This window comes from Trichoderma virens (genome assembly GCF_000170995.1).
Source record: "Trichoderma virens Gv29-8 chromosome Unknown TRIVIscaffold_4, whole genome shotgun sequence".
Lineage (NCBI taxonomy): Eukaryota > Fungi > Ascomycota > Sordariomycetes > Hypocreales > Hypocreaceae > Trichoderma > Trichoderma virens.
Window position 1 is genome coordinate 1,869,002 of NW_014013745.1, and position 17,804 is coordinate 1,886,805.

Consider the following 17,804-nt stretch of genomic DNA (forward strand, 5'->3'; position numbering starts at 1 on the left):
CCTTGGACCCCTTTATGTGGCCTTACGCCTATTGACAACCATTTACCACTCCAGTGCACGTCTCTCTAAACCAAGTACAATGGTATTCCCAAGCCCCGGGTGCCAAACCTGCCGAAAACGCAAAGTCAAGGTAATTAATAAGCCGAAGCTGCTTCCACCATGGCAGCTCTAAAGATTGGCAATTAATAACACGAAACGTAGTGTGACTACACGAGGCCTCGGTGTCGGAAATGTTTGACTGGCGATAGGAAATGCACATGGGATTCGGACGAGCAGACGGGTTTGCACTTCAGAAGTGAGAATGCATTTGCTATGGGACTTCGTCGGCGTCCACCCAAAACAAGTGGCAACCCAGCTGTCCCGACTAATAGTATAAGCTCTGCATTTACGCAGGTATCGAATAGCAGCAGAGTTCAACCAGCGCTGTCGCTGCCACTAGAGATGCACGCGCTCTATTATTACGCAGACAGCGTTTCTATGGAAACACACATTCTAGGGGACCCTAGCCATGATTACGGTTTTCATGTGCTTCCTCACTGGGAATTGGCTAGTCCAGAGTCTTGTCTTCGTCTTGCGCTGACGGCTTATTCACATGCCGTCATCGGGCGGAACAGGGGCATAGAACAAGCTCTCAGCCTTGCCCAGAGAGTATACGCAATGACTGTGGAGAAGATTCAGAGGGCGATAGCGAGAATATCCGGCGATACGATCTATCAAGTGATTCTAGCCGTAATGCTAATGGGCAGCTACGAGAGTGTCATGTACTTCTCCAGAGAATCTACATCATCATTACCTCCTGATGCTGTCGGCTCTCGTTTCTGGGGGATCATCTGCCATGAGAAAGGCGCGGCCGCTCTTCTCATTGCACGCCGCGAGAGAGGCTTCGCGGCAAATACAGAGTTGGATAAGGCGATTCGAAAGAAGTGTGTAAGTAAATTGTGCAAAATGTGCCATAAGTATACGCTGACTTGCGGTTTATAAAGCTTCATATTATTATCCTTCGAGGAGGGCCAATTCTAGACTGTTTAAAAGATGGCAGGAGCTGGGGTGAAGACGGACATGAGTTGCAATTAGACTCGCTCATGATCCGCGTCTTGAGTTTGAGGCATAAATCAATGTGTTTCCTGAGAGATATGGATGCAGTAGAACCAGAAACAGTTGATAAGGCTAGGTCGATTGCGATGGAAGCATACACGTTAGACTATGATCTCGCTTCATGGCCCCTGGGGCTTCCACAGAACTGGGGGTTTCAAATCAGCCGGACACACTCACAACCGAGCTCGAACGTGGCTGATGCCAGTGTGGGCATTCCCACGCATAATTACCCTTCAATCTGCCATGCGACGATATGGAATCAATACCGTGCTCTTCGTCTAATCACAAACGCTATTCAGAAACGAGCTCTCGTCGCACTCCAGCCGCTTCTTGAAGGCTCTTTTCTCGACACGAATATAAAGAGGTGCCAGGATAACATTAACGACCTCGCTGTCGACTTGTGCAGTGGTATAAAGTTTTTAATCGCTTACCGTACTCCCAATAGAGGTTCAGAAGCTACCGCGTTACACCATATGCCTTATCCGAGCGTAGCTACATTGCTTGCATGGCCGTTGACAGTGGCTGTGAGCGTTGACGCCGTCCAGCCTCCAGAGAAGACTTGGCTGAAGAGTGCACTGAAGGTCGTTTCTCTCTCGTTGGGACATTCATTGCTTGAATCCGTCGCTGATCAGGGGGAGTTCAAGTTCTGATATTTACTGCGGTTTAGGATGACAAAAGTTGGCAATTTGAACAGTTCTTCTATTACGGAGCCGATTATGATGGAGCCAGAGGCTGAGAATATTTTCTCAACGATTGTATCTATGGTAAAAAATGGACGCAATATTTTAGACTTTTCATTGTATATAATTCTGTCTTGGAATATAAAGCGATCAGAACCGCTGGAGTCACTATTCACCGTTGCACATCCAGTGAATAACTATATTAGCAATATCTACCTTTGTCGATCTTTACTCTGATATCTTCAATAGATCATACTCCTGAATTGAGTTGAGGGTTAACCATCTAGAGGTTCTCGAGACCCAAATAAGTCTAGCAATCATGGGCTCGCTTTTCATGCCCGAGGCGTGCTCTGAGCTACGGACATGGCGGGAGTATCGGGTTTAAGCTGAAGATGTGTTCCATTATCCTACACTCGTATGCCCACGGGTGCCCATCTGGAAACCCGAGATTAAAGATTTGTAATCTTCTTCCACAAGCCTAGCAGAAGACTATGTTTCGACTTTTAGGTTCAACTTGCAGATGATGTGGGTATCTTCACGGCCTTGCATTGAGAGTTTTAGTGTCATTTGCTTCATTCCTCGGCACACCCTGGGAAGAAGCTAAACCCCCTTTGGATAAACGTGCGAGGTCTCCATAATCTCCTCTGAAGCTATCTGCAAGAGAATTGAGTAAGAGAAACGCATGAATTTCATGAAGTAACAGAGAAGGAATGGAAGTGCTATTAGACAACAGCCGGTAAGCTACAATTTCAAATTACTTTGCTACTGAATACATATTGAAGATAGATATGGCGGACTTATCGGAGGTTAAAACCTCTACATCGAAAGAGCAGTTGTCAAGAAGTGTATAAAAGCACTGAGCAAGATGGTTGCTAGATTTCCTGTAAGCCAACAATAGTATTCCATTACGCTCAAGGTTTATTTTCAAGCCTCCTTTATCTATATAATACCACTTGCTTAAAAAAAAAAAAGATCATCAATGGCTCCCTCACTCCCTCCAGCGCTCCAGCAGAGCCTAGACGAAACTCGGGTTGAGTATGTGAGGCTCGGCGCATCAGGCCTGCGCGTTTCTATCCCAATCCTCGGAGCGATGTCTTTTGGCTCATCCCAGTGGTTGCCGTGGGTGCTCGACGAAGACGACTCCATCGAGATTCTCAAGGCTGCCTTTGATCGAGGTTTAAACACATGGGATACTGCAGACATGTACTCGAATGGCATTAGCGAGGAGACTATCGGAAAGGCGCTGAAGAAGCACAGTATTCCACGCGAGAAAGTTGTCATCATGACCAAGAGCTTTATCCCCGTGGCTGAGCAATCCGATATTTTTGTGGGCCCGTTTTATCGAGAGATGTCACAGATGAAGGATTATGTCAACCGAGCAGGCGTGTCATCACCCACAATCTGAATTTGACAGTGGTTTGGTAGTATGGATGCATGAAGCTAACCGTATGTTTGGGTAGGTCTCTCTCGAGGTGCTCTATTCAAGGCCGTCGATGCCTCCCTTCAACGCCTCGGAACCGAATATATTGATCTCTATATGATTCACCGTTACGATCCCTTCACGCCGGTTGAGGAGACGATGCGAGCTCTGCATGATTTAGTTTCGTCTGGGAAAATAAGATACATTGGCGCTTCCTCCATGTGGGCAACACAGTTTGCGCACATGCAGTCCGTGGCTGAGAAGAACGGCTGGACCAAGTTCATAAGCATGCAAAACTACTATAACTTGTGCTATCGTGAAGAGGAGCGAGAAATGAACAGGTACTGCAACGAAACGGGCGTGGGAATAATGCCCTGGTCGCCCAACTTTGGTGGTAAACTGGCGAGACCACTCGGAGACGCGACATCCTTGAGAGCACAGATGCCTTCACCAACCGGCAATAGCCTTACCAAGGCGGACGAAGAGATCATCCACCGGGTGGAGCAATTGGCCGCCCGGAAAGATTGGAAGATGAGCCAAGTTGCACTCGCCTGGCTTCGCAGCAAGGGTGCGGTACCAATTGTTGGCCTGAACTCATTGTCGAGACTTGAGGAAGCATGTGACTTGCGCGGGAAGGAGTTGACAACCAAGGAGATTGAGTTTTTAGAAGAGCCGTACGAGCCCAAGAATGTCGTTGGCCATGCCTAGTAGCCCAAAGCAAAAGGCGATAGCAAGTGGCAAGGACTTGAATCACTTCTCTATTGTTGTTAGTCAAGTCGGGTACAGGATGAGCCTCGGCAACGAAACAAGACGGTGTGCCATGATGAGTTTGGCAGAAATCTTGGGTCAACTCTGTCTGTAACTGGACAGTTTAACATGAATAAATTAGTACCGTCTATTCTATGTTTACATGATGCAAACCTCTAGTGATTTGGTTGGTAAGTTATGTACACGTATTTGGTAAGCAAGGTCTGCACGGAAATAGTCACATACGACCATGGGCAGGTAGTGGGAGATTCGGGGTCCCGTTAAATACTCTATTCATGGTTCAATCTCCTCTAGCCTTATCATGCTTGGTCTGAGAGTGGAATCGCGTGATGTTGTTTCCTGCGACCAGCGCACGGACGCTGAGCTATGCAAAAAGTCTTCATCTAAGAAAACTTAAGGGTCCAAGTTCAGTTGAGGCATATATGACATGCGATCGCAAGCTTTTAGATGCATTGAGGTCGATGTTGAAGAGTGATGAGAACCTATAGACGAGCATTACAAGTCTATAGATCCAGCTCATGTTATGAGCCAAAGTTCGGCTATCACTGCCATGCAGGAAGCGTCTCAATGGCTGGATTTCGATCTCAGTTCACATACAAGGACGGATAAGTGCCGAAGAATGATTGACGCAAGGATTGAAACATGGAAGATGGCGTGACCATCTCATGTAGAACTGCCCGGGTTCGCATAATACATGGATTCACCGCATCTCTCCCAATTTGCACCGTTTGGAAAGCTTTTCGTATCCATTGACGTGAATTCTTTGCCTAAAACACACCGGTCTTAAACTAGCTGGAGCCCAATTAACTGCGACACCAGGCAACAGCAGGCAACAGCCACCAGATCCATCATGATCACATGACTACGCGTTGAGCTACATAGTATTTAGTTCGGTGAACAAGACGTTAGTTGCTCCAGCTCGCGTTTGTGTGCCTAGAATTCAAGATGGCGTGTCTTTCAGCTCTTCCACAGGAATTGACTCTTCAGATCTTCCAACTTCTCGAGGTTGGTGACAAAATCCGCCTCAGTGCAACTTGCAAGCACTACCGAGCTCAATTGGCGCCAGAGATCTTCAAGACAATTCGCCTCACCAACGATGAGAGAGTTGCGCAGTCCGCTCTAGCGGCTATCGAGGCTCACGGCGAGTACACAACTCGCATCGAGTTTAAAGGTCACTGCGAGTACGATTCCGATAGAACGGAACCTGCCCTCCCGCCAGCCGCAGCCAGGGTCCTTCAAGGTCATCTCACTCCGAACTTAAGAACCGTCAGCCTTGGGTTTACATTTGACTTTGAAGATGGCGATGAGTGGGATGAGGGCCATCCAGATGCCTCGGGAGGGATGTCAATATATTTATTCGAAGGTGAGGAAAGCGAAGAATACGTCCGAGAGAGGGAAAGGACATGGCAGTGGCGCGCTCTTATGAACGAGACCTGGCAGGCGCTGATAGCCAATATCCATGTGAGGGAGCTTATCCTGGACAAGCTAATTCCCAAGTGGACATCTACTTTCCGCACAGAAGAGTTCCGTCAATTGCTCTCCCGGCTGGAGTTTGCAACATTCAACATACTCGGCACGGATAACGGCGCAGGGTGGAAGACCAATACAGTGTGGGGTTATGTTGCGTTCCTCCAGGAACTAGACACTTCTTTTTTCCACCATATGACGGGACTGAAGCACTTGACTATTCGTGCAAAGGACCCCCTCGGCCTTGAAGGGTTTCGCCACATCCCTCTTGCGCTTAAGCCCGAGGATCTTCCATTATTAGAATCGCTGAAGCTTATGCGCTGCTTCGTTGGCCCGGAGCTGGTCTCATTTATACGCGGTCACAAACAAGTTCTCAAATCTCTCGATGTCAAAGAATGCGTTAGTGCGGGTGAATCTGGCTCGGCGGACAATGGCATATCTTGGGCCGAGTTTCTTGATCAAGTATACGAGGCGAAGCCCGCACTTACTGAGCTCATTGCTGGAGGTGGCCGTGCACCTCTCACCAGAGAAGAGGAATTCACACCCGACTATCAGTTCAAGGACGAACCTGAAGACATCCAGGAGATTCGCCGAAAGCTCAAGGCCGACCCAAGGCTGCGGTTGTTTGGATATGGATCGCTAGACGACAAGTATGGCATGTTTTTTTTAGATGAAGACGCAAATGAGGAGGAATTTAAAAGTGGCAACGACCAGAAGGCATTTGATCGACTCATGGGCCATGTAAATCAGAACGCTGCCAAGGCAAAGCAATGACCTAGGGTGTACGGGTGACTACTTACTTACAACTTACCGAACCTTGCTATAGAAACAACTCTTGTTATATGTTGAGCGACGATTTGAATAGCCCTTCATATAGACATTTGGAATAGATGCGAAAATCAGTTATTCGGCACCGACTACAACATGATCGGTCTGATGCTGAGCTTCGTAGTTGTCCACAGTATACATAACGTAGATTTCACGAATCCACCTATATGGGTCATGGAAGGTCCAGTATTAGTCTTCATCTTAGGAAAAGATTACTGTTGTATAATGGCCCTCTACCAATTCTTCACAGCAAACTTTATAGTATCCTTTGGGAAGACATCAGTTATTTTAACGCCACAGAGAGGCGTCCGTCTCAGCCGCTCAACTTGGATTTTAAAACGGGTGTGAGAGGCACAGGATTGTGGTTATATTTTTGGTTAGTTAAATTGAATGTCATGCCCTGCCCACTTCAGGGCGGCATATAGCCATGCCTGTCCACGGACAGTCTGTAGCGCCTCACACCCGCTACCGGTACTTTATCGCGAGTGCAGCAAATTACATAAGAAGTTACCGTCGGCATACCAAGTCGGATCAGCACAGTCTTAATATTAATACAAACCATGGGATGGTCAAGGCAGTGACCATGCTGGGATTGGGAGAGTAGCAGAAGAAGCAGTGAAAGAAGAGGGCAACAAGTATAAACCCGTTCTTAGGTACTCCTATTTATTATCTAGCTAATAGAGAGTTCCAGTGGTGGAACAGCCGAATTCTAATTATGTATGTGATATATCCATGGACTACCAGCAGATTCTTTAAGGCAGAGCCCAGATATAGTGCGACGAACGATCCTCCCGCCAACGGAACATATATATAAAAAACAAGTTAAACGAATGCATCAGCATCATTTAATATACCTCGAAGTTCTATAATCACCTCGTAAAGACAGCAAGGAGAGATAAAATGCACCGCATCTCATCCAGACCAGCATCTCTCTCCCAATACAAACTCTCAGACTGAACTTCCTTTGGAATAGATCTCCTTAACGCAGTGGAGACAATCGCAAATCCAAGACACAGGATAAAATCGCAGCGAAGTCTCATGCTTGCATAAAATTTTAATTTTAATTTTAACAACAAGGGATAAATAAAGTTCACGGTATTATAGGTTAAAGAACCCAGACACTGAGGTAACAGTTAAACCTATCTTAGATAAGTTATATCCATCGGCGACAAAATACCAAAAGTACTATAAGAATGTTAAAAAGCTGTATACATCTCATAGTCTCTGCCTTAAAAAAACACGCGATAAAGGTAAAGGGGCTTCCTAATATCACGCAGACGGCCAGGTAGAGTACTCATGCTTGAGGAGAGAAATAGCGCAGCCCTTCAAAAGTCCCATTCCTTCATGAGCTGATTAGCTTCAATTTCATTGTCAAAGTTAACGACGTGTGTTGAATGACACCACGGTTTAATGGTCATTTCCTTGCGAATGATCTCAGAGAAAAACTTGGACCACTTTAGTCGGGGGTGGGCTTCATTGATCTGAGCGATAGTTGTATGATGCAACAACTTTCCAAAGTTCTTGACATGTGGGTGGATGCCTGTGTTATCGTATAGTGTGGCGAGCTGAATCAGCTGGCCGAGATACGCAATCTCTCCATCAACTCCCGTATCCTCATGTCGAATAATGGCTTCTGAGACAGCCTCTGCCTGATCCGTAGGGGCTCCAAAATCCTTGAGGACCTGAAGAGCTTTGATGCCACCATAGATATCAAAAGACATTCTAGTAGCGGTCAAAAATTCCTCCGCAGTTCCAAGATCGTGCAGTAGACAAGTAAGAGCCCAGGTAACAGGGTTAAGCTCAGCCGCTTGCTTGGGAAAATATTGCTTGGTGATGGCCATTCCTTGAAAAGACGTTAGTATACAGCAAATATACCTGAACAGATGCTCCAGCGACATGAATTACACACCAAAGTAGTACACTCTCATAGAATGATTGAAAGTTTGGGGATGAAGAGTTGCCTTGGCATAATTAATCGTCTTTGCCACTACGCCATCGCTGGATGGAAATCCCAGCTCAGTGATGGAAAGGGGCAATGGTTCAACAGTGGATGGTCGGTCGCCGAAGAGAGTCCCAGCATGCCTGCGAACGCTGGTCCAACCGTTAGACGCAATCTCATCCTGACACATATTTGAGAGCTAAGAGTTGTGTGATATTGAAAAGAGATAACAAATTGTCAAACTGTGATGGAGAGGAAGGAAATGCCTAGAGCAACGAAGCTGATCCGTTTGCCCCTTTATAGTTTTTCTTTATCGTACCTGCACTATATATTTAAAAGACCCAAGGTACTAATACGTACCAGACAATTTCTAGTCCCTTCATATTCGCTTCAAGAAAAAAGACTCATGCCATGCGGGTGTAAGGAAAATGTAACTCGCTTCGGGGGAGTTACAAGTAATGTGCTGTGACCACTCCACTTCCTATTTCGGAAGTTATTTTACGTGGGGCAAGCTAGGTTAATACTGAGTAATAGCGGAGTAGCGGAAGATTGATCGTACTCGTACGTCATGGTACCGATAACTTGCTCAATCAAGCCAGGCCATCTAAAACGTTCTGCTGACAGGTAAGCTCCAATGTCTGTTATCAGCAACCCCCAACTTAGGGCGCAATATGATGATTTCGCCGATATCATTTGGCTATGAGTACTCCGTAGTAGTACTCGAGATCGCGCTACTGCTGATGTGCGTAACTCCTTGAGCCAAGCAGACAAATGTAGCCAAAATCAGATGCGTTCCATTCAACCCGGATTTCTCATTGTTCATTAATGCCCAGTAAGATCTAATTCTTTTTTTTTTTTTTTTTTTTTTTTTTTCTCCCTTTTTACTTAGTTTTACGGCTGCGCGGTTCCAGATATGATGTATGTATGTATTAACCTCTTAGCTATCCTGATCGCTCGATTTCCTACTATCTATAAGGCGAGAGGTGTTGTACACCGGAATGCGAAAGGGTAAAATCTCTTGACAAAGCTCATGACCCAACATATAAAAACCAGCTAGAGATGAGATAAATCCGAATGCGCCCGCCACTTTCATAAGGCTCGTACTGGTTGCAACATTACCTTCTGCCCTAACAAAGTGCGCAATGCAGTTGAAAATGTATGAGAGCTCCAATGCACCATATATAAAAATATTAGGTCCGCCGCTATATCAAATTTAGCAGTATTCTGTCCGTATTTCTTGGACACGCTCTTACGTTGGTAGGGAAGCAATAAAAAAGAACAGATTCAGTATGCACCAAACTATTTGGAAATCATATTCTCAGTCAATGCGCTTCTTGAGATAGATATATGACCTACCGAGCTGGTAAATCCCAAATGCATTGTGATATTCGGCCGTCCGGCCTTGATATGACTCGAGAATGCCCATCGAAGGTAATATTAACACTCCGTAACCGCCGTAGTATAGCCCTGTCCGAAGACGTTAACCTTGGAAAGCCACGAAAACTCCGAGGGCATGACTTACCAAAAGCTGCCAGGACTGTGTATCCAAACGTGTTGCCTTTGACCATTTCCCACTGCGATGAGATCAAGAGCCCAATTCCAGCGAGAAAACAGAGGTTTGCTATAAAGACGGATTGGTTTGTCACCCCGCGGAAGCCCATGCCAGACAGGGACAAAGCCATCAATGTCGCTGCAAACCCGCCAAACCCCAATGCACTCTAGAGTATATAATTAGCGTTCTACCACAAACTTGTTTAACTGAGTGCCATAGTTTGAGGGAGGGTGGTTTATACTGGATTGGCAAGGTCCCTCCGTCTAATGGTAGACGGCTTAGGCGGCTTGATGTCGTTCTCTGGAAATGAATTCATCGCAAAAGTTGTTGCTGAGATCTGCCATTGAAACTGTTGCAGTGTAAGTTCTCGTAAGTTTGGGGACACAGATGATGTGATATAAACGAATCAGACAATGAGTTGGCTGTACTGGAGATGGCAAACTGATCTCGCTGGACTAACTTAACAAGGATGGCTGAGCATGTCTCCACTCCCAAATTTTTCCTTTGTAGGCATAGCTTACCCGGAATGTAGGCGGGACTGATGTGATCTGTCATGGGTCCTGGGTTACACATTACGAGTCGAGTGGAGGTCACACTACAGGAGAAAGAAAGAAAAACAAGAAGGAGAAAAACTTCTCATCCATCCCCCAGGACTAAGTTGGCTCTAAGCTAAAGGTTTCGTCCATTAAGCACAAACTAAGTTCGTAAGACTTTTGGCCTCGTCGCCTTACCTTGCGTCGTGCCAAGAGCAACATTCCTCATGCACCGGACTTCGGCCACGCCGGATCATCTGTGTTTTGTCCCATCCTTGTCATTCTGTTCGTCAATTGCGGTTCTATAATACACGATTACAGGCTATGGATACTTCTTGTTATACATGTCGCCGTCGACGTGTAGAATGTCGTATGGCCCAGCCGCCGTGCAAGAAATGTACCCGGGCCGGAGTAGAATGTACCCAAACCAGACCATTACGATGGGTGAAAGGCGCTACATTTCGAGCCAAGAAGACAGGAAAGATGATTGCAAATAAATCCTTTATATCCAAGGAAATGGCTCTCTTTGGGCCAGCATTGGCTACGAAAGATGTTTCACGCGTACAAATTGCCACGACTTCAGGGTCGATACTGACTACCAATATGGGAGACAGAGGTGAGCTATCCCAAGCTGCAGTTGAATTCCCTTCTTCTATGGACCATAAGTTTCTCTCTTTACACTATCTCTATTTCTGACAGACATTATGCGTACGTCATAGAGCACTACTTTCAGCCAACTCCCATCATGCATTTAGATGACCCTCTTATGTCCCTCCTCGACGAGACTACTCGGTATTACTTAGACTATTGTATGTATAAATTTCTCAGAGCCTCAATTCGCTTCAAAGTACATAATATCTAAGCTATAATTCAGATAGCAGATGCGTTTGCAAGCTCTTTATTATGTATGACAGCACCGTGAATCCGTTAAGAAACGTAATAGCAGCTGCATTCGACAGTCCACTCTTATTGTCTTCTATTATTGCACTTTCAGCACGTCATATGGCAAATACAGGGCTCTCATTTTCTCAAGGTGAAATGGTAATTTCTTCAACAACTTTAACAGCCGCCGACCGGATCGCTCTCCGCTTCAAACATAAGACGCTACAAGGGCTTTCAGATGCTGTAAATAATCCTACGTTGCGCGCACTGGACACAACGGCCACTAGCGCCTTTTTGTTAATGTTTCTTGATCTCCTTGAATCAGGAAGCGGCACCTGGAATATACATCTGGAGGGAGTCAAGAAAATAATCACTCAGATTGAACCACCCACTAAGCCAAAAGGAACAACACAAGGAGATCTTAATTCATATATTATAAGCATACGAGACTTCATCACTAGGCAGATTTACGTGTACGTCTGCTTAGCATAGCCTGTGTTGCCACATTCATTATTGCTAATTACTTCCCATCAGGATCGAAAACCTCGGACCAACATACACGAATCCCAAAATATTGTCAAATACGTCTATCCCTTTGCAAGCTGTTAAAAGGCCACTACAAAAAAAGCTGGAACATTCGTACTTGGGATGCCCTGAGTATATTTTAGACGCTCTTGGGACCTTTTCTTCTTGTCGAGATTTTCTCGTGTCCTCGCAGCCGAAGAGCGAGGTTAGCCTTGATACACGTATTCAGAAAGTGCATTACGTGCTTAGATCTACGGAGAACTTCGATTGTTATTCCTGGGCAGCAACACTACCGCGGCTACCTTCAACTTCAGTGCAGATTCAAGAGCTTTCTAAGTTAGCAGAGTCCTATAAATTAGGGGCTCAGATATATGGCAGACGCATTCTTGATGCTCTTATTGGAGAGGAAACCACTCAGGACCACCTCGTGCGTCGGCTTATTGGCGTCATTCATGAATTAAAGAGTGACGCCAACTTGTTCAAATGCATACTCTGGCCAATGGTCATTGCAGGATTGGAATCCCATCAAGAGATGCACAGAGAGTTTATATCAAGTTGCCTGGAGAAATTTTGGCTTGAAACAAGATGTTTGAATGTGGTGAATACTGGCACTATACTTCGTAAGTTGTGGCAGTGGGAAGAACGGGAAGTGTCGACCCCGACGCATTGGATATTCAGGATTGGTCAATTAGGGGGCGACTGGCTCCTTGTATAAACAGTCAAATAGTTCTCATAAAATTAATTAAGCCTCAAGGGGCAACTTCAATATAGTTGCTCGCTGAAAAATACAACACTTTGTCACATCTATTCGTGCAACTTTAACAAATGCCAACTGACGCGTGCCACGAGCAACTTTTAGCTTAATGATGACTCGCAAAGAAAATCACTAGAGATTTCTTGCAGCACATTTTATAACTCTTTCCAATTTGTTGATCCAGGCAGAGGGAAGCTATGCCACTGATTCCTTCGATCACCAGGGCTTCCTGGCCATACATCCATCCAGACCGCTCTTAGGTCATCACGCTCGAAGAAATCATCCTTCAGCACATCCTGATCATGATAAATAGATTCGATTTCTTGAACGACTAGGCCTCCGTCCCGAAAATCCCTTCTCACAAGCCACTTCCGCGCGATCCATTGCAGAGCGAGCGTCGTTTCATAGTCAGCCCAGCTCTGCGCGGAGTGCCCGAAGTGGCCAGCGCCATGGATTTGTAGTTTGAGGGTGACAAGAGAATAGCCGTTGACGTACGCCCTCGTTGTAGCTATTGCCTCAAAGATGGATTGAGCAAGGACCGAATCCATGGCGGTATTGGTGAGCGCGGCGCGGAAAACGCTAACGGGTAACTTCCAGAAATCATTTTCCATATCAATCAATGTTTCGCCAGGCCTTGCTTCGGGAGGATTGATGATAGAGCACTGAAGGATTAGAGAGATGTGTTTCAATCGTGGAAGCCGCCCAAGATTCCGATAGATGTCAATTTCGTCTTCGTCGCCATTGGTTCGAGGCACACGCAGCTCCAGCTTCTCCAACTGTGAACAGACACTTGAAAGTAGTCGTATCTTATCATAAGAGAGTACAAGAACCTCAACATCATTCCAAGACTGCCAAACTGGGACAAAACGAAGCTCTCGAAGACAGCTGCCGTGTCGGTCAATCACTGCTCGCCAGGCGCCATCTCCAATCTCGTTTTCCAATTCGAGGCTTTTCAGCGGGTTTATAGCTCGCAATAGCCGACATACGGACCCGTCGATAGCCATTGCTTGCTCCTTACTACGTGCTGTAGGCCCTAAGGAGAGAGAGGAAAGAGAAGAAAGCCCGTCACTCTCTCCAATAGTAGCCAGGACTTGTACTGCTTCAATCATAGTATCTCCCAGATGCAGTTTCGTTAGCTTGCTAAAGTCGGTATAGCCAGACCACTGACGAATGCTCATCTCTGAAGCTCCTCGAATGTGCAGGGTGTGTAAGCTCCCCTTTTTATGCACCTTATCGTATGTTTGGTCGTTGTTGATGAAGAAACCCTTCCATTTCGGCTTACCGGATTGCCTGTGTAACTTCCAGGCTTGGTCCAATTCAATCGTGTTGCCTTGCGGTTTACTAACCATGCCGACATATGATAGCCTTGGCGCTAAACCTTGTACCATCTGTATTACGGCTTCTTCATTGTAGCCGATGTATCCCGCTGCAGTATAAAAGCAGTGTCTCATGTAAAGTCCATAGAGATTCGGTGACGTAGCGAGGGCAAACTCCTCTAGCGAGATATCGTGACATTCGTTCCTTGGCTGGTAGAGACTTCGAAGCCTGAAGGTATAAACATGTAGTCTGACATCTGGGCAATTGTCGCGCAGTGCTGAGAGCAAGCACATCGGTACCTGGGCATTGCAATCATATATAAGATCAGATAAACCACTCAGCCGGATGATGAATCTCGCTACTCGGACCCAGCATTCTTGAATCTTAACCTTTTTCTGTAGTACCTCTTCTGGCAGTTGTTGTATTGTGCTTGGCTCGTAGAGAATGTTTGATCTTCTTGGTGGAAGAAGTGGACTAGGCGTCGGAAAGAAGATTTCCTCATCAATCTCATCACGCCCACTTTTGTCACTAATCCTAAGCTTGCGAACAAAGCTAAGGCGGGCATCTACATCTGGTAACTTGTCCATAAACGCGAAATCTTCGTCTGACATCAACCTGCCGATCTCAAGATGAACGCGCCCGAGACGAAACTTCATGGCCGCAGAGGCGCATTGTCGATTCGCCAGCGAAAAGGCGAGTAGGCCTCCGTCTTTCGACGGATTCAGCCAGGAACAGATGTCTTGTAAAAGATGAAAAGGCAGCCTTTCCAGTGGCGCCGAGGAGGTCTCAGATGCCATCCTGGAATCTTTGCTGACTTTTGTTTTTCTTGGTCTATGAGGTGAAGATGTGGGAGCCTGGAGGGGCGGCGCCAATATTAGTGGGTGAGGATTCGGCGCGCTACTTCATGGGTCAGGCAATGAAGGGTTACCGTCTCGCCATCAGGGGTCAGATCCTACGATTTAGTGGGTTTGACGGTCGGTTATTTTAGCTTGTCAATGTCCTTTTGTTAGGTAGTTGATGGTGACTAACACTGGAAGGATGAACTATATATAGGTAATTAGCAAACGGTAAATTTCACATGTGATACTATTGCGCTGCCTGATTAAGCCGATTTACGCAATGAAGGAGAGGCATCTGCACAATACGTCAATGCTAACATGTCCCAGCACCAACATTCCACAGAACTAGCCGCAGTGATGATCAAAAACTGGATGACTATTTAAATTTGAGTAAATATGCTAGCCTTATAAAATATATTACTAATGGCTTATTTATATAGCATTTTCTCTTCTGTAACGGACTTGTTTCTCGTTTCAAGAAAGCGGCAAAGGTTGCGATGGCGGGAAAATGCACTCACCGTGAAGAGACGCCAAGCACGTATTCCGTTATTCTCGCTGTTCGGGTCAAGCGGGAACAGTATGGTTCCTCGTTCCGAATTTTCCAGCAGTTCGGCCTTCTCCCCGTCATCCATATTCACCTGCGCATAACTGACCACTACTATTTTGGGCTTTTTCTTTGTGAAGAATGTCTACCAGCGCAGAGACAATCAACTTCGTCACCTGTTTTTTTGTAGATGGGATTGTCCGACCTGGCCATCTCCCCATCTACCAGGTGCGTGGAAATCAAAGCTTGTGTATTTTACTGTCGCCCCTATCTGTGCAAAGTTCCGGGTAATTCCTCCGCCAACAGGTCGGATATAGCCTGCTTTCTCATTCATAGGTTTAGTGACTTCAACACCCAGCAGGAATCTTAGGATCTGATCATCAAAGCCAGGGTCGTCAAGGATGTTTTTGCCATGTATTCACTGTGCGTCCCCGTTTTCATCTACGTCGGGTGTGTAAAACGTTCGAATATTTTCCAGAGATGTGTTTGACCATTGTCAGCAACAAAGGCTTCTGCCTAATGCTCGTTCTTCAGGTGTACCGAACACCTCCGGTGTCCTTGTGGGTGATTCTCAAGACGGCGCAGGATACGTAGAATTCCTTGGGTTGACGAGAGCGGCACTTCCTACTAAATACAACTTGAGTTTGGCAGCACCGCCATCTTTCTAGGATCCGCCAGGCTTTCCGCTAGCCAAGAGCACCAATATCTGGACTACATCATTTACATGACTCAGTAAAAGTTGTTTTCCTGCTAGCTTCTATTACGGACTCATGACTTAAGAACCAATAGCCCCGGATGCCCTGCTAGACACCGCTTGAGATCTATTGTCAATCAGACACAAGTGAATGACACCCTCCTCATGATCACCAAGAAAATCATCGTTGGGATACCAATGTACGGCCGGTGTTTCAAAATGACCAAGGCAGGAAGCTGGCGGCACAGCCTCGGGGGCCGCGCCAAGTTGATGCGCCGATACCATGGATTATATTTCCAATCTGAGACTCATGATATTCTTGTAAATGGAGGCGTGGAGCAATATTACAGCGACGACAGAAATATCCTCAGGTATAATGGCCTTGAGTGGGGAGTGTCGCGGCTGAACACTGATCCTTACCAGAAGCGACCCAACTGGGTCCAAGCGATTAACTTTGGAAGAATCTCTGATTGTGCCATTGACCTAGACGCAAACTGCGATGCTAATAGTGGTCTCGGTAAAGGTGGCAACGGCAGTACTAGCAAGGGTGAAAACGGGGGCGCCGGCAAGTTTATCATCAGCCCTGACATCTCCAGCCAAACAGTCGATGCTCAAGTATCTTGCTGGCCGCCTGACAACTGTATTTTTCACCTATGGATACTGGACCAGACGACCACAATCTTGCCTCCCAAGGTGACGGTCAACTGCTTTGAGAACTAGAACGCGACAATTACCGTCAAGGCGCTACTATCACCACTGTCAGCATTCCGCCCATGACGACGAAGACAATTTGGGTCTGGAATCACTCTTGGAACGGCACCAATGCTACAATCTGGCTAACTACGAGCGTTCCTATACCATTGAGATCACAGGGTTGTGAGTAATCTACACACAAGTACTCCGTGCAATCGACACGAGATGCATCCATACTGACTGGCCTTACATCTTACTCCATACAAGCACGGCTTAACTTCAATTCATGTTTAATGGTTTCACCTTCCCATCTAATCGGCGCAACCCAGAGTCAAGCTAATTAAGAAGAGATAGATTAGCAGTCAGGTGGGTGAACACTGGTGAACACCGGTTGTTGTATGTTTTTGCATTTGTGTTTGTATGTGTTGGTGTCATATACCTGTAAGCTGTCTTATGACATGTAGGTAATGTAGAGAATTGAGTTGGGCAGTTGTGGTTCCGAATCAACCTTCAACTTCCGCAGGCCTGCAGTTAGTTTAGCTCTGGTGTCATCACTGTTTGTAAATAAGTCCAATCGGCCTATTTCTTGCGGACAAAAACTTGTCTAAGCCCAGTGGTCCAAATATTGTGCACGCCTAGCCTTGTCGAGAACTTTTGCAACAAGGACTCGGGAAAATATTCGTATTATACGGAGTAGAGACAAACCTTCTTGATTGTCGGGATTTTGTTTAGGCTTATATTTAGCTCAGTCCGCCTGAATGTCCGCAGTGCTCCGTCAGCAAATCATGCCCCAGTATTCTGCACCTTCGTATTTCTTTAGCGATCCTTGCTACCTCAATTAGATCCCACTCGTTCAGCTCATCCACCAAGTACGGCTCCATTATTAGCTTCTTGCTTCTGACGTAAGACCTATACTTAAGCTATTCCTGCCTTTGATTGCCAGCTATTCCCACCTCGAATATTCTGTACCTGTGGACGGGTTTTCACCGCCTCGAGGCAGTGCTAGCGGGTAGCTGACACTAGCCTTGCGATCCCCTGCCCGGAGTTTGTCAGTTGCTCCAATAGAAACCTCTCAATACCTTCTAGCAATGCCAGGGCATTATCCAACATGAGATCATATGGTAAGATTCCTGTTGATTCTTGTATTCTTCACGTCAGTTAGCAAATGTATATAAGTCGGGCCACAGCTGCCTTCAATTAACGCTACCTGGTTACTCTTCGCTACAATCTTCACAAGCGTATTCTTCAACGTTCTATCTCGGTTACTATTTAGT

General features: G+C 46.2%; 8 protein-coding genes across 8 annotated transcripts; 5 read left to right on the forward strand and 3 right to left on the reverse strand.

Annotated features, from left to right (window-relative positions):
- Window positions 1-79: 79 nt before the first annotated feature.
- Window positions 80-1,745, forward strand: TRIVIDRAFT_61557 (uncharacterized protein; the record flags this gene model as incomplete). Its single annotated transcript, XM_014103521.1, has 3 exons — window positions 80-130; window positions 202-927; window positions 984-1,745. 3 exons carry the CDS (start codon window positions 80-82, stop codon window positions 1,743-1,745), a joined length of 1,539 nt encoding a protein of 512 aa, XP_013958996.1.
- A 1,009-nt stretch (window positions 1,746-2,754) lies between these two features.
- On the forward strand, window positions 2,755-3,903 carry TRIVIDRAFT_29836 (uncharacterized protein; the record flags this gene model as incomplete). Its single annotated transcript, XM_014103522.1, has 2 exons — window positions 2,755-3,159; window positions 3,232-3,903. 2 exons carry the CDS (start codon window positions 2,755-2,757, stop codon window positions 3,901-3,903), a joined length of 1,077 nt encoding a protein of 358 aa, XP_013958997.1.
- A 990-nt stretch (window positions 3,904-4,893) lies between these two features.
- On the forward strand, window positions 4,894-6,254 carry TRIVIDRAFT_215676 (uncharacterized protein; the record flags this gene model as incomplete). The annotated part of the gene is made up of 1 exon (XM_014103523.1): window positions 4,894-6,254. The coding sequence occupies one exon, from the start codon at window positions 4,909-4,911 to the stop codon at window positions 6,202-6,204; it is 1,296 nt and encodes a 431-aa protein (XP_013958998.1).
- A 1,329-nt stretch (window positions 6,255-7,583) lies between these two features.
- TRIVIDRAFT_61560 (uncharacterized protein) lies at window positions 7,584-8,387 on the reverse strand (the record flags this gene model as incomplete). Its single annotated transcript, XM_014103524.1, has 2 exons — window positions 7,584-8,101; window positions 8,168-8,387. 2 exons carry the CDS (start codon window positions 8,385-8,387, stop codon window positions 7,584-7,586), a joined length of 738 nt encoding a protein of 245 aa, XP_013958999.1.
- Window positions 8,388-9,134: 747 nt separating this feature from the next.
- Window positions 9,135-10,065, reverse strand: TRIVIDRAFT_190049 (uncharacterized protein; the record flags this gene model as incomplete). Its single annotated transcript, XM_014103525.1, has 5 exons — window positions 9,135-9,399; window positions 9,451-9,496; window positions 9,554-9,664; window positions 9,720-9,915; window positions 9,991-10,065. The coding sequence occupies 5 exons, from the start codon at window positions 10,063-10,065 to the stop codon at window positions 9,135-9,137; spliced, it is 693 nt and encodes a 230-aa protein (XP_013959000.1).
- A 962-nt stretch (window positions 10,066-11,027) lies between these two features.
- On the forward strand, window positions 11,028-12,404 carry TRIVIDRAFT_30233 (uncharacterized protein; the record flags this gene model as incomplete). Its single annotated transcript, XM_014103526.1, has 4 exons — window positions 11,028-11,091; window positions 11,157-11,637; window positions 11,699-11,930; window positions 12,009-12,404. The coding sequence occupies 4 exons, from the start codon at window positions 11,028-11,030 to the stop codon at window positions 12,402-12,404; spliced, it is 1,173 nt and encodes a 390-aa protein (XP_013959001.1).
- Window positions 12,405-12,598: 194 nt separating this feature from the next.
- Window positions 12,599-14,557, reverse strand: TRIVIDRAFT_199380 (uncharacterized protein; the record flags this gene model as incomplete). Its single annotated transcript, XM_014103527.1, has 1 exon — window positions 12,599-14,557. The coding sequence occupies one exon, from the start codon at window positions 14,555-14,557 to the stop codon at window positions 12,599-12,601; it is 1,959 nt and encodes a 652-aa protein (XP_013959002.1).
- Window positions 14,558-15,284: 727 nt separating this feature from the next.
- On the forward strand, window positions 15,285-16,557 carry TVC11 (glycoside hydrolase family 18 protein; the record flags this gene model as incomplete). The annotated part of the gene is made up of 3 exons (XM_014103528.1): window positions 15,285-15,371; window positions 15,514-15,593; window positions 15,933-16,557. The coding sequence occupies 3 exons, from the start codon at window positions 15,285-15,287 to the stop codon at window positions 16,555-16,557; spliced, it is 792 nt and encodes a 263-aa protein (XP_013959003.1).
- Between the last annotated feature and the right edge of the window lie 1,247 nt (window positions 16,558-17,804).